Source organism: Eumetopias jubatus, unplaced genomic scaffold (genome assembly GCF_037043125.1).
Source record: "Eumetopias jubatus isolate StellerSeaLion01/CBP00866 unplaced genomic scaffold, mEumJub1_p1.0 scaffold_2, whole genome shotgun sequence".
NCBI lineage: Eukaryota > Metazoa > Chordata > Mammalia > Carnivora > Otariidae > Eumetopias > Eumetopias jubatus.
Genome location: NW_028274808.1, coordinates 112544524 through 112559602, shown reverse-complemented (window position 1 = coordinate 112559602; position 15079 = coordinate 112544524). Strand labels below are relative to the sequence as shown.

At 39.3% G+C, this 15079-nt stretch overlaps 1 protein-coding gene across 1 annotated transcript in view; it reads left to right on the top strand.

Moving 5' to 3' along the window:
* The window catches only part of EGF (epidermal growth factor), a 95579-nt gene that overhangs the window by 32191 nt on the left and 48309 nt on the right, over nucleotides 1-15079 (top strand). Inside the window, 2 exon segments of the mRNA XM_028121296.2 lie at nucleotides 10496-10621; nucleotides 11720-11842. Coding sequence (XP_027977097.2) covers nucleotides 10496-10621; nucleotides 11720-11842 — 249 coding nt within the window.

The window sequence follows — 15079 nt, the reverse complement described above, 5'->3', positions numbered from 1 at the left end:
TTTTCACATAAAATTTAAGTATTTATACAGACAAGAGTCTCAATAGACTTCATGCAAAATGACTAAACCATCATTTATCAAAGCATGTTCTACAAAACACTGGTACTGTGGGGTTTGATGGGATTATTTGGGGGCAAAAAAGTTTCAGGGTCAAATGACTTAGATAGGCCAGGTTAAAAAAAATTAAACAGGGTGTCTTTTCCCCAAGTGATTTCTTAGAACCACTCATATGGTTAAGTGCATTGTTAGTCTCTAAGGACCATACAACCTATGGCATTTCCCTTAAAAAAAATTTTTTTTAAAGATTTTATTTATTTATTTGAGAGAGAGAGAGAGTGAGAGAGAGCATGAGAGGGGAGAGGCTCAGAGGGACAAGCGGACTCCCCGCTGAGCCGGGAGCCTGACACGGGACTCGATCTCCGGACTCGCAGATAGTGAGCTGAGCCGAAGGCAGTCACCTAACCAACTGAGCCATGCAGGCAGGCGTCACAGCATTTTCCTATTTTATTTTCTATGCAGCAGCCCGCTTGACTCCCAAATCTATTATTTCTAGCCCCGACCTCTATCTTGAGATCTAGACCAATTTTAAAAAAAGAGAAAGACTGAGGCACAGTGAGAGTTAAGCTGCAGAGAAAACTGATTTAAAACATTGGGGATTTATTCAGGGCGTATGAAAGTGAGCTGCACCAGTGAACACTGTCTGACCAAGGGCGAGGGTGGGGTTTACAAAAGCGAAGCCACAAAACCTCACAAGGAAGACACAGCAGTTTGTCGGTTTAAATAATCCTTGTCTTCTCGATTTGGATGGGCTGGTTACAGAGGAGCTGGGTGCCCCTGGTGGCTGAGCCCCAATCCACGCAGCAGAGCCACAGTTTCACCGTCGGTCTGGTTTTCTGATACTTCTACCCAGTTTCCTGAGAGTGGTCACTCAGGTCCCTCATCTGAGCCACACCTGCTTGCTGTCTGCACCCTGCAGGGTCCTGCCGTGGCACATGGAAAATATCCTTATCAAGGCCCATATATTTATCTGCTTTCTGAGCATTTCTGCTTGGCTTTCTTTCAAGTGCCTTAGGCACAAAGGAAATAGTTGACCTACCAACTTCCACCTCCCTTCTCCCCAGCTCCAGTGTCCCCATCTCAGTGAGTGGCATCTCACATCCATCTCCCAAGGCAGAAATCTTGGCCTGAGCCTTTCCCTTTTCTTTCCTCACTCCCACCCCATGAAATGAACCTCCAGCCCCCAACCACTGCCCCGCCTGCAATCAAACCACTAGTGACCTATTCTGCAGCAATTCGTCCCTAAGTTCTGCTTAATCAGCATCTCTGCCTCCCTTCTCCATGCTGCCGGGAGCATAACCCTTCAGAAATGAGAGCCCAGTCATGCCATTCCTCGGTTAAAACCAATCAACAATTCTGTTGCCCATGATGGAAATCCAGTCTCTTTATTTACCCTGTTCATAGCTGTTCACAGAAGGTTCTCGGCTGCACCTCTCACCATTGCCTGCATTACATTCCATGCTGCAACCCTGCTCAAAGATTTAATTTCCTTCCACAAGATATGCTCGCTGTGAGCCCCCTCCCCCACACCCCGCGCCCGGCCTTTTGGCATGTTCAGAAACGTGTTTTCTCCTCTGCACCGGCTCACTCTCTTTGTCCTCGGAGAAGTAGCTCAAACGTTACCTCTTTCAGAAACACCTTCCCTGCCTCACTAATGGTGAGCCTCCGTTAGCTTTTCTCAGAATAACACATTTCCCTCACTTGGCTCCCTTGCTCTTATGAGGACAGGTGGACACCTCCCGGTTGTACTCCCAGTGCCTAGAGGACATTTTATAAATAATAGTTGAAAGAAAAAAGAAGAAATTGCAAGAAGCCCAGAGATATGTTCAGAGTGTTTTGTATAGCCTATTCCATAACCAAAAATAAAAGATTTGTTCTATTTTATAGGACAAATAAAAAAAAATAAACAATAGTTGAAAAAAAAAAGAATGAATAAACACCCTTTGTCACTTTTCCCCCTAAATAATATCCTGACGAAAAAGTTTTAAAGAGGTATCGTAGTGTCAAGTACGTGTCATCTTCCTTAGATGTCGTAAGAGCCCCCTTCCCTTGGTCTGACAGATAGTCTGCTCCCGTTGGTATATAATGACTAAATTCCCAATGTTTTACATCAGTTTTCTCAGTTAACTCTCACTGTGCCTCAGTGTATTTTTCTTTTTTCCTTGAATTGGTCTGGATCTCAAGAAAGAGGTCTGAGCTAAAAATAATAGATTTGGGAGCCACATGTGGACTGCTGCATAGGAAATAAAATAAGAAAACGCCACAGGCTGTGTCATCCTTAGAAATAAATCATTATAATTATTGAGTGTGTAAAAAATGATCTGCTCTGGTGTTACCCATATAATCTCATTTAATTTTCGCAACAATCCTATGAACTAGGTGTGATTATTCCTACCATTTTATAGGTTAAAAAGCTGAGTTGCAGAAGGGTCATAATAGCGCGTTCAAGGTCACACTGTGGAGGAATTGGGATTTGAACCCAGGCAGAGTGACACCATGCTTCTTCCTCAACCATGCTAAAGAAATTCAGCAATATTTTATATAGTAGCAATAATATTACTATTCTCTCTCATTTCATATCTTAGATTTTGCTTTATTTGTTTGGGGAAAACCTGTAATTTGGCATATTCTTAGCTATCCATGGCCTCCCGGTGGTTAAATTTTTTGGTGTTCATAGATCATGGGGCCAAAATCTCTCTCTCTTTCTCTCTCTCTCTCTCTCTCTCACACACACACACACACACACACACACACACACACACACACACACACACACACACACCCTCCCCTGGCTGTCACAGAATTGATCTCCCATTATTTCAAGTTCAACTTATATGGATTTTTGCAACTAGTTTTACTGCTCATATATACTGCTATAAAAGGTCCAAATATTTTTGCTTTCTTCTGTACTCTTGAAATGTAGATTCCAGTTTTATGCTCATAAGAGAGTTTCCAAAGCATATTCTTTGGAAAATGAAGGGTGTCTACCATCAGCACTGTGCAAAATACTTTACATTCATTTCATGCACAAAAATATTACTGAATTTCTTTGGTTCTGAGATTTCATGAAGGAGAATTGCTTCCACCTGGAGATCTACCTGCTTATGGAAGTGATTAGTAGAGTTAAAACTGCCCGGGTGGGACTCTGATTCATTTTGATGATGTCATTGCTGGAATGTCTACTGTAAAACCTTGCCTATTTGGAAACCTCTAGAAAAGAATCATCCTGGATATTTGAGTATTTTTTCATACAGTTGTTTTCCAAATGTTTTCATTATGGTTAACTATACATAACTTAAGATATACAATCTTAAGTATTTTTAAGTGTACATGGGGCGCCTGGGTGGCTTAGTCTGTTGGGCATCTGCTTTGGCTCAGGTCAGGATCCCACGGTGTTGGGATCGAGCCCCGCATCAGGCTCCTTGCTTGGTGGGGAGCCTGCTTCTCTCTCTCCCTCTGCCTGCCGTACCACTGCTTGTGCTCTCTCTCTCTACGAATAAATAAATGTTTTTAAAAAAGCATTTTGAAGTGTATAGTTCAGTGGCATTAAGTACATCCACACACTTGTACACCACCACCACCATCCATCTCCATAATATCTCTAACTCTTCTCATCTTATAAAACCAAAATTCCATACACATTAGCTATACCATCTCCCAGCCTCTGGCAATCACCATTCTACATTCTGTCTTTATGATTTTGACTGCTCTCAGTACCTCATAGAAGTAGAATCATACAGTTGTCTTTTTGTGACTGGCTTATTTAACTTAGCATAATGTCCTCATTTCATCCGTATGGTAGCAGGTGTCAGAACTTTCTTCCTTTTAAAGGTTGAATAATACTCCATTGTGTGTGTATATACCACATTTTGTTTATCCATTCATCTGTTGATGGATATGTGGGTTACTTCCATGTTTTAGCTATTGTGAAAAATCCTGCAGTGAACATGGGCATACAAATATCTCTTCAAGACTCTGCTTTTAATTCTTTTGGATATATACCCAGAAGTGAATTGCTGGGTCATGTAGTATTTCCCTTCTCAATTTTTTGAGGAATCACCATACTATATTCCACACAGTGGCTATACCATATTATATTTCCACCAACACTTTTTTTCTGTTTTCATATACTTTTAAATGATCAGTTCAAACGCCCAAATCTCTGTAATTTTTCATAGAAATCTTAGTAAAATATGGATGGTTTTATCTTCCTAACATTATTTATATATAGTTATTGACATTTTGTTAATGATGAGGGTCACACAAAGATACATGCCAGTGGGGCAATCGTCAGACTGGTTTGAGGCAAAGCTGGGTTTTATTTTATTTTATTTTATTTTTAAAGATTTTATTTATTTATTTGACAGAGAGAGAGACAACTAGAGGGGGAACACAAGCAGGGGGAGTGGGGAAGAAGCACACTCCCCACTCTGCAGGGAGCCCAGTGTGGGGCTTGATCCCAGGACCCCAGGATCATGACCTGAGCCAAAGGCAGATGTTTAACAACTGAGCCACCCAGGCGTCCCCAAAACTGGGTTTTAAATGCGAGTTTGCTCTGACACCAAATTGCTGCCACTTGAAATGTCTTTTAAATACTTGGAATGGTTCTCTATCACTTTTCTCTTTTCTTTCTTGCTGTCAACTCTCACTTTTTGCTGGTTTCCACATGCCTGGCTGGGGACTCTATTTATTTTCAAATCTGAGGCATTTCTTTGCCATTTATTTGTTGAGGAAACCAGATCATTTGTCCTGTCGCATTTTCCACAATTTGGATTTTGCCGAGTGTAACCCCATGGTGTCATTTAACATGATTCCATACTTCCTACACACAGATAATTTGGGCCTAGAAGCCTGATCAGATTCAGATTTTTTTGTCAGAGTACTTAGAAGATGGTACTGCAGGTGGTACTGTATGCTTCCTACAGATCACACCAGGGGTTGTGTAGTGCCTAGTTCTGGTTCTTATTGTGATGTTCAAGATTCATTGGCAGTTTAGGTGTTGCCAAAGTGGTCCATCCATCGTAAAGTTTCCCATCAGCCTTTCACATAATAGCTTTAGAAGCTATTATGATTGCCTAGAGCCATTTTTTCATAAGAGTTTCAAAGAGATGATATTCTAATTCTATCATTGCTTATGCATTTGTTAGCTGAAGAACTTTTCTCCATCAGCTATAATTTCCCTGGGGAGGATCTTTTATAGGAAAAGTAAACTAAATGTTTGATTCTTTCCTTTATCTGTTTTCAGAATAAAGTGTCTTTTTTTTTAAAGCATCTTCATAAACTCAGAGATTTAAAAAATATTTGACATGTTTCTATTCATTGCAGTTATTATCATTTTGACATCAAACTGTACCATCTTTCTCCAGGAGGAGCCCTGAACTGAGGCTTCTAGTCTTTGTGGGAGAGATGACCAAGAGGGATCTCAGCAACCCTCTCCCAGGAAGGCCAGTCTAGAAAGCTGGGCTGAGGCCGTGTCTGGGCTCCCTGGAATCATGCAGTCATTTCTGGCAATGGGAAGTGCAGTGGGGGTGGGGCGGTGACAATGGGAGTGGCATGGACACCTTGCATTTTCACCGTCATGCTAGGGGCTGGCCATGGTCACACTTGTCAGAAATGGGTACAAAGGAAGAAATGACTGAGTGGGCCCAAGGGGCTCATCTGGAGTAAAAGGCACGTATTTGTTAACTGCTCAGAGGCTGTTGATTTGTTTACTTTCTGATTCTCAGAGGGGTTTAGATGGATAAGGGTACCAAGTAGCTGAATTCTGGCGAAGTGGTTTTTGTTTTTACTGTAATTAGGAATTCCGAGAAACTATTCTTGTATTTTCTTCCTCGTTATTTTCTATTAACAAAGAAGAATAAAGCTATATTATACAGTCTGGGAAGTTTTTTGAGGAAATTGAAGAAGTCATTTATTCAGGGAACTCATTAATGAGGAAGACAATAAATAAATGAAACAAAAACATAACTAGGTTCTGGGGCACCTGGGGGGCTCAGTCGGTTGAGCGACTGCCTGCGGCTCAGGTCATGATCCTGGAGTCCCGGGATCGAGTCCCACATCGGGCTCCCTGCTCAGCAGGGAGTCTGCTTCTCCCTCGGACCCTCCCCCCTCTCATGCTCTCTCTCTATCTCATTCTCTCTCTCCAATAAATAAATAAAATCTTTTTAAAAATAAAAAAATATATATTATATGTATAATATATATTTTTTCTATAAAAACCCATAGTTATATATATGCACATAAATACAAGTATACATACATACACACAAGTATGTGTCTATCTATCTATCTATCTATCAGGAGATGGGTCTACAGCCAGAAGGCTTGAGCTTGAGTCCCAGGTTTACCCCTTATTACCTTTATGCGATCCTTAAGACATGGTTTCCTAATCTGTAAAATGAAAGATAACATGTGCTCTGCATAGCTTAAAGGCTTGTTATGAAAATTAAATGAGATAATATAAATGCTTTACAAAATGTTATTTGAATTTTTTGTTGTATGTGCTAAATACTGGGTGTGCTGATACGGAGGTATAAGACTAGTTAAAGTGAGTAAGTTCACATGGAAGAGACTAGAAAGGCTTTGTTGCTGAGGCAAGTCTTACCCTGAATTTGAGGTGGAGGAAAGTTGATCAGTCGATGGGGGAATCCCATGGGCATTGTTTCAGAACTGGGCCAGGGTAAATTCTATAGATTTCCTCGGCGGTAGAAAAGCTCACGAGAGCCTGTGCGTTAGGCAGTTTTTGAAGGCGCAGTTGGTGGTGGACATTAACTCCATGATTAGGAGCTTTAATTTGATCTCAGAGGTACTTAAGCCACACTGCTGAGCTCTGGGAAGGGGTGTTATCTGAGGTCAGCAGCAGCTGGTTGAGCACTAGCTTTGGCCTAATTTGAAGCTAAAGAACAGCAGAAGATTACGGAGATTAAACAAAACTATAGTCCTCAATCCTCTATGTCTTGCCACTTCCTAAAATGACCTTTTAAAGTGTTTAGCGCCTGAATTCAGGTGGCATCCTCAGCCTAACCATTTAGAGGAGAATGGTGATTGCTTTCCTGGCCATCTTCATCATTAAAGAGTGATATATATTGCTAATAAGTGCCATTCAAACCATCAGCAGCATGGTAGCGTGGAAGGGGTACTGGGGTAGGATAGTCTGAGTTCTAAGGCTAAGGTTGACTGGAAATTCAAGGAGAAACGAAATAAAGGAGTTAAGTTGCAGGTGACATGATCACGGGGTTTTTTGTGTTTTTTTTTTTTGTGTGTGTGTCTGTGCATGAAGCCTATGTTTGTAGTATACCTGTGTTGTGAAAGGCACCAGGCTAGGTGCTGTTTGGGCTATAAAATGTGAATGGATTACATGTCTTATCCTCAAGAAGCTTATTGTTAATGGAAAAAAGAAGCATATATATATATATAATCGTGATGACAATGGGATGATGGTGATGATGATGATCAGAGGACAGGTAAGTGCAGGAGAGAGGTAGGAGAAAAGTACGAAAAAGGGATAAATAATAGTGGAGCTAGATGAGTAATAGAGCATTTCCTGTACCCTGGACACTAATTGTTTTTCTTCAATAAGCAGTTTGAATCCCTATTAATACACCATAACAGTAATGAAGGTTTGAGACTCCTTAGAGGTATAAACTTAGAGGAATTTACCACAAACATCTGATTCTGTATAGAACCATAAAATTTTTTTTAAAGTAAGGGATCTCAGAATATTTATTCCAAAACTTTTAATTCATGGATTAGGAAACCAAGGTGAAAGAGATAATGATTCGATGTAAAGGCAGAACCAGAAAACTTGGTTTTTCCTAGTCCTTAATCCAGTACTCACCTGTCATGCTGGGTTTGGCAAGACTTTTACAAGGGATATTTATAGGGAGCATAATTTCTTAATTTTTTGTTACGTCAAGAAAGTGGTAGCACTTTGGTGCCTTTAAAAGGCTGAGTCAGAGGACTGCCTCTTCACCTGGTAGTTAGGGTGCTGGTGGATTCATGAATCATTTACTAAAGCCAGTTAGATCTTCAAATTAAAAAAGAAAGGCCAGGGGCACCTGTGTGGCTCAGTTGGTTAAGCGTCTGCCTTCCACTCAGGTCATGATCCCAGGGTCCTGGGATGGAGCCCCGCATCGGGCCCCTGCTCAGCGGGAAGCCTGCTTCTCCCTCTCCCTCTGCCTGCCACTCCCCCTGCTTGTGCTCACTCTCTCTCTGTCAAATACTTAAGTAAAAATATTTTTAAAAAAAGAAAGAAAGGCCAAGCCAGACATTTCTGTATTTTTATTGTTGTTATTCCCTTGCAAACTTTATAAAAATTAAAGTTCAAAAAAATACATTTTTTTTAAGAACTTTGAAGTGGGTGCATTTTGTCTACTCTTAAAATTTGGATCATTTTATTTTTTCATTTTGCTTAGTTAAAATTTTGGTAAGTAAAGCATGTAGGAACCTGAAAGCAATGTAGCTCTATATGTGTGATTGGTGGAAAAACCATGGATAAGAAACAGAATGCTTGGAATCAATATGCAAGAATCTATTCAGTATAAATCTGAACTGATTCAGTAGGTAATATTGCAACAGTATTGAATAGTCAGCAAGACTGATTTTGTATTTAATTCTGTCATAAGATCTGAATAAACAAGTTTAAAATAACGAAGTTCACAACACAGACTTGCTAAAAAGAGGTATTCATAATTGAGGGGAGGCTGGGATGTTTCAATAGCACATCAGGCAGGTGTTTTTCAAAGTGTGTTGTGAAGACTCTTGGCAACAGAATCACTCTGATTCAGTTGAAAATGCAGATTCCTGAGCCTTTCTCTTGATTCACCAAGTCAGAATCTCTAAAGGATGACATGCCAGGGAGTCTCAATGCACACCAGGGACATTTTCAAGAGGGAAAAAATATGTTTTTACTGTGTCATGCTGTTGTTGATCAAGAGGAATGTTTAGTGACTTGAAATAGAAGGAAATTGGTAGAGTCAGGGTGAGGAGACTTCTTTATAAGTAGATAAACAGAGACCAGAGGAACAACCCTACATGGAGAATGGTCTCAGCTTCTTGCACAGCTGAGCTCAGGCTCTCGCTGGTTTGTTCCCCATGCCATTCGCAGCAAGCCTGTGTTTTTGCAGTCCTTCCATTGGGCCCTTGGCTCTTCTCATTATTCACAGACTCTCATTGATCTCAACCCTGCCTTGACTCGGGATCCATGACCCCAGTCTTCCCCCGCTGTCACCTCTTGCCAGAGTGCTGACCTCTATATCTACTTGGATCCCGAAATCTGCCCTCAGACTCAGGATTAACTCTGTATTTCCCAGAACTTTTTACAAAGGCCCTGTCATTGTTAAAATTGGCAAAAAGTAAGAAGGAACAAAATTGGAATAGGGATATATGCGTTACTAGTTCGTCTCTTGACTCTGGCTCTGAAAATCAAAGGTGCAAAGTTGTCCATTTATTGTTCCATATATATCTGGCTAATCCAGCCCCAGCACCTACCTCACTAAACAGATTTTACTATTTTCCCTGGGCTATTTTGTAAAGCATGGTATACCACCAGCGATGGACTCAGAAATTTGGGGATAAGACATATGGCAGTGGTATATTTTGAGTCTGAAAGATGTTGTTCTTTAAATAAGGATCCTAAAAACAGCTAAATATATATGTAGATCGGACCTATAACTATTATACTTAAAAAAAGATGTTCTTAGGATTAAAGCTTTTTTTGTTTCTTAAACAGATATTTCATTTTCAGGAGTTTTGTTTATGTGCTTTATTATTTTTCTTTTTATGAAAGTAAACCAGAATGAGTGAAATAAAGGGGATTAAGAGTACTCTTATCTTGATGAGCACTGAGAAATGTATAAAATTGTATTTGTATATGTATAAATATACATATATATAAAATAAGTAAAGCAGAGGGGCGGTATAGTCGTTTAATTGCCTACCTCTTGGTTTCTGCTCAGGTGGTGGGCTCAGGTCATGATCTCAGGGTTGTGAGATCCGGCTGGGCACCGTGCTCATATTCAACCCGGAGTCTGCTTAAGACACTCTCTCCCTCTCCCTCTACCCCTCCTCCTTGCTCTCTCTCCCTCTCTCTCTTTCTAAAATAAATAAATAAATCTTTATAAAAAATAAGTAAAGCAGAATGAAAAAGCTACTAGTGTTTAGTGTTTATAGCCCAAGGAATGAAATCTCCAGCTGATTAGGATGTCCAATCCTGAGTGCTTGGTAGGAATAATACAATTAGAGAAATAAGTGGGCTGCCTCTCTGAATGCTTCAGAATCCAGGCTAATACTGTTTAGCTCCAGAGCAGTGCCACCATGGGGAAAGACAACACCCCTGCTCTTGTCACAGGGAAATTAGACTTCTAAGAACCACAATGGGATCAAGCAGTGTCCCCGTCAAAATACATCTCCACTCCAAATAAACCATCTTCTCTTTTAGATCAGAAACCCTGCAAATGGAGGAAAGGTAACTGCAGAGGTAGCATGTGTGGTGAAGACTCGAAGTCCCATTTGTGCACGTGTGCGGAGGGATATACTTTAAGCCAAGATGGAAAGTACTGTGAAGGTAACGTGCAGGGGGGTAGCTGCCTAATGCAAGGACAGGCCACCTGGGCCAGTGGCTGGTCTTCAGTGGGTCATCCACAGCCTTGAAGCAAAACAACTTGAGGTTCCCCCCCCCGTTTTTCCCCAGAAAAATTATTTTTTTCTTCTGTTATTAAAGCCTCTGTAATAGCTTTCAGATCTTCTTTATGTGCTGTGTTCCTAGATCCAATACTCTTAGAGGCTACTCAGAGTTTGATATATGGCAGGGATTCTCTGAGTGGACACCACAAACCTCTGTGGGTTTGACAGTATGCAAAATGTCAGTATTTTCAAATTTTTGCAGTTCCATAGCTATCATTAGATCTTCAAAGGGTAAGTGACTCCTACACCACATCCCATGAAAGTCTGGTAGGAATCTTGAGAAGCTATGCACCAAGACTGTTTATCTGGGGCTCTTCCTATTTTGAGGCTTCAGGCCCAATTCAATGAACCGGGGAGAAATACTGTATTCTTTCACCTGGGAGGTGGGTCCAGCGGGTTACTAATGAAAAGCATCCAATGGCTGTTAGCACACATTCAGTAGAATTAGTTGCGGTATGATGTCAGGTAAACCTGACCTTGAAGTATAAGTTAAGTATATGTCCCCTGCTCACCTGGGACTACTGGGGGGAGAGCCATAGCATAGAACAGTGGCCTGGAAGGCTGGGTTTCAAGCGGAGTGAAGCTGCTGGGGAATGTACCTACATTCAGGTGAAGGGCTCCTGTCAGCTCTGAGAAGGCTGAAGAGCAGAACAGGCGATGTCATATCCCTATCAAGAACTTTCAAGAGTCCCCGCCTTCAATGGCTACATCTTTTCATGGGAAATTGTACTACTTTTTCCTGAAGGTAATTCTAGTATGAAAATACAGAACTATTTGAAAGTTTAAACTGTAACAGTAAAAATGGCTTTCATGACAATTGAACTGACTTCTTTCATTTTTTGCGAGGGTAGCAAAAACAGTATTTCCATGGTCAGTTACAGCAAATGCAAGTGTGAGATATTCTACTTTGTGCTGACTTACTAGCAATATTACAATTTATTTTAAAAAATAACTATGTTTTACTGTTGTCATTGTATAGATGTCAATGAATGTGCCTTTTGGAATCATGGATGTACTCTTGGATGTGAAAACATCTCTGGATCTTATTATTGCACATGTCCTGTAGGTTTTATTCTGCTTCCTGATGGGAAACGGTGTCATCGTAAGTATTTATTGCATTTTTTTTCTTTCATTTTCAGTGATGTTTCCAAGGTGGCTATGATCTGGGTTGTTGGTCCTTGATCAGCAGTATGCATCAGAATTACCTTGATGTTTTATTATGTACATGAATGACAGGACCACAGACCTATTAAATCAAAACTTCTAAGGTTGGGAAAAAGTATATAGATCTCTCTCTATATATATATTTCTTGTTTCTTTATCCATATTTTCTTATGTCTCTCTGAAAGATAAGTGTGTAAAAATATAATCGTGATACATTATTACATCTAAAACACTAGCTGTAATTTCCTGCTATCATCTATTATCCAGTTACTTTTTGGGTATAATCACAATACCGTTGTCACACCTGAAAAAATTAGCAGGAATTCCCTAATAAGACCAAATGTCTAGACAGTGCTCAACTTACCTTAAAAAGTTTTTTTAAACAGTTGAATTGTGTGAATAACTATCCAGACAAGAGCAATGTGTTTTATTAGCTTAATACTTTTCTTTTATTCTACAGATTCCCTCACCTCTGTTTTTTCCTCCTTTCAAGTATTTGTTGAAGAAACTGTTTTTTTTTCCCCCCTGTGGCTTCTTACATTTTGGATTTTACTGATCGTGCTTCTGTGATGTCCCTGACTTTCTGCAAACTTGTAGTTAGATATAAAGGCTTGAGCAGATTCAGCTTTGACATTTTTTGGTAGGAATACTTCTAGGTGTGTTTGTGCTTCCATCAGGAGACACATAATATCTGGTCATTTCTCTTTCTGTCATCCATTATAAAGTTCCTCAATAGTCTTTTATTTTTCTTTTTTAAGCTCTGTCCAGTTTTTTTTTTTAAAGATTTTATTTATTTTTTTGAGAGAGAGAGATAGCAAGAGAGAGCATGAGAAGGGATGGGGGGAGAGGGAAAAGCAGGGTCCCTGCTGAGCAAGGAGCCCAATGTGGGACTCCATCCCAGGACCCTGGGATCATGACCTGAGCCGAAGGTAGACGCTTAACTGAGTGAGCCACCCAGGCGCCCCTGGCCAGTTTTAATAAAGAAAAATTTTGCATGATTTACTTTTCACTGGTCTGTTCTGGCATATTTCTTTCTTTTTAAAAAATATGTGTTTTGTTTTATTTTTATTCTTTTAAAAAATTTCCAGGATAATTAGCATACAGTGTTATATTAGTTTCAGGTGTACAATATAGTGATTCAGCAATTCTATACATTACTCAATGTTCATCAAGATAAGCCTACTCTTAATCCCCTTCACCTATTTCACCCATGGTTCCACCGATCTCCCCTCTGGTAACCATCAGTGTGTTCACTATAGTTAAGAGTCTGTTTCTTGGGGAGCCTGCTTCTCCCTCTGCCTGCAGCTTCACCTGCTTGTGCTCTCTCTCTCTGACAAATAAATGAAATCTTATTAAAAAAAAAAGTCTGTTTCTTGGTTTCTCTTTTTCTTTGTTCATTTGTTTCCTAAGTATTACATATGATAAATTCATATGATATATGTCTTTCTCTGACTTATTTCATTAACATTATACAATCTAGATCTATCCATGTTGTTGCAAATGGCAAGATTTCATTCTTTTCTATGGCTGAGTAATATTTTATATATATATATATCACTTCTTTATCCATTCATCTGTTGATGGACACTTGAGTTGCTTCCATAATTTGGCTATTGTAAATAATATGACAATAAACATAGGGGTGCATGTATCTTTTTGAATTAGTGTTTTTGTATTCTTTGGGTAAATACCCAGTAGTGGAATTACTGGACCATATAGTAATTCTATTTTTAATTTTTTGAGGAACCTCCATACTGTTTTCCACAATGGCTACATCAGTTTGCATTCCTACCAACAGTGCACAAGAGCTCCTTTTTCTCTATGTTCTTGCCAACACTTGTTTTTCTTGTATTTTTGATTTTAGCCATTCTGACAGGTGTGAGGTGATATCTCATTGTGGTTTTGATTTGCATTTTCCTGATGATGAGTGATGTTGAACATCTTTTCATGTGTCTGTTGGCCATCTGGATGTCTTCTTTGGAGAACTATCTGTTCAGGTCTTCTGCTCATTTTTTAATTGGATTATTTGTTTTTTTGGGCTTTGAGTTGTACCAGTTGTTTTTATATTTTAGATACTAACCCCTTATCAGATATGTCATTTACAAATATCTTCTCCCATTCAGTAGATTGGTTTCTTTTTGTTTTGTTGATTGTTTCCTTTGCTATGAAAAAGCTTTTCTTTTGATGTAGTCCAGTAATTTATTTTTGCTTTTGGTTCTGATGCCATATCTAGAAGAAATATTCTATGTCACAGAAATTATTACCTGTTCTCTTTTCTAGTGTTTTTATGGTTCCAGGTCTCATGTTTAAGTCTTTAATCCATTTTGAGTTTATTTTTGTATATGGCAAAAGAGAGTGGTCCAGTTTCATTCTTGCATATAGCTGTCCACTTTTCCCAACACCATTTGTTGAAGAGATTGCTTTTTCCCATTATATATTCATTCCTCTTTTGTCAAAGATTAATTGACCATATAATTGTGGGTTCATTTCTGCGTTTTCTATTCTAGTCCATTGATCTATGTATCTACTGTTATGCCAGTATCATACTGTTTTAATTACTACAGCTTTGTCATATAACTTGATGTCTGGAATTGTGATACCTCCAGTTTTGTTTTTGTTTTTCAAGAAGGCTATGGCTTTTCAAGGTCCTTTATGGTTCCATACAAATGTTAGGATTATTTGTTTTAGTTCTCTGAAAAATGCTGTTGGTATTTACAATGATTAATTCTTCTTGTTGGATTATTCCCTTAATGATTATGTAGAGTCCTTCTTTCTCTCTTGTTATAGTCTTTCAGCACTTTGAATATATCATGCCACTTTCTTCTGTCCTGCAGAGTTTCTGCTAAAAAATCAGTGGATAGCTTTATGGGGTTTCCCCTGTATGTAACTGTTTCTTCTCTTGTTCCTTTTAAAATTCTCTCTTTATCAGTACTTTTTGCCACTTTAATTATTATGGATCTTTGTTTGGACTTCCTTGGGTTGATTTTGTTGGGGGCTCTCTGTATCTCCTGGATATGGATATCTGTTTACTTCCCCAGTTTTGGGAAGTTTATAGCAATTATTTCTTCAAATATATTTTTTGCCCCCTTTCTCTCTCTTCTCCTTCTGGGATTCCCATAATGTGAATGTTGTTAGGCTTGATGGTATCACTGAGTTCCCTTAGCCTGTTTTCATT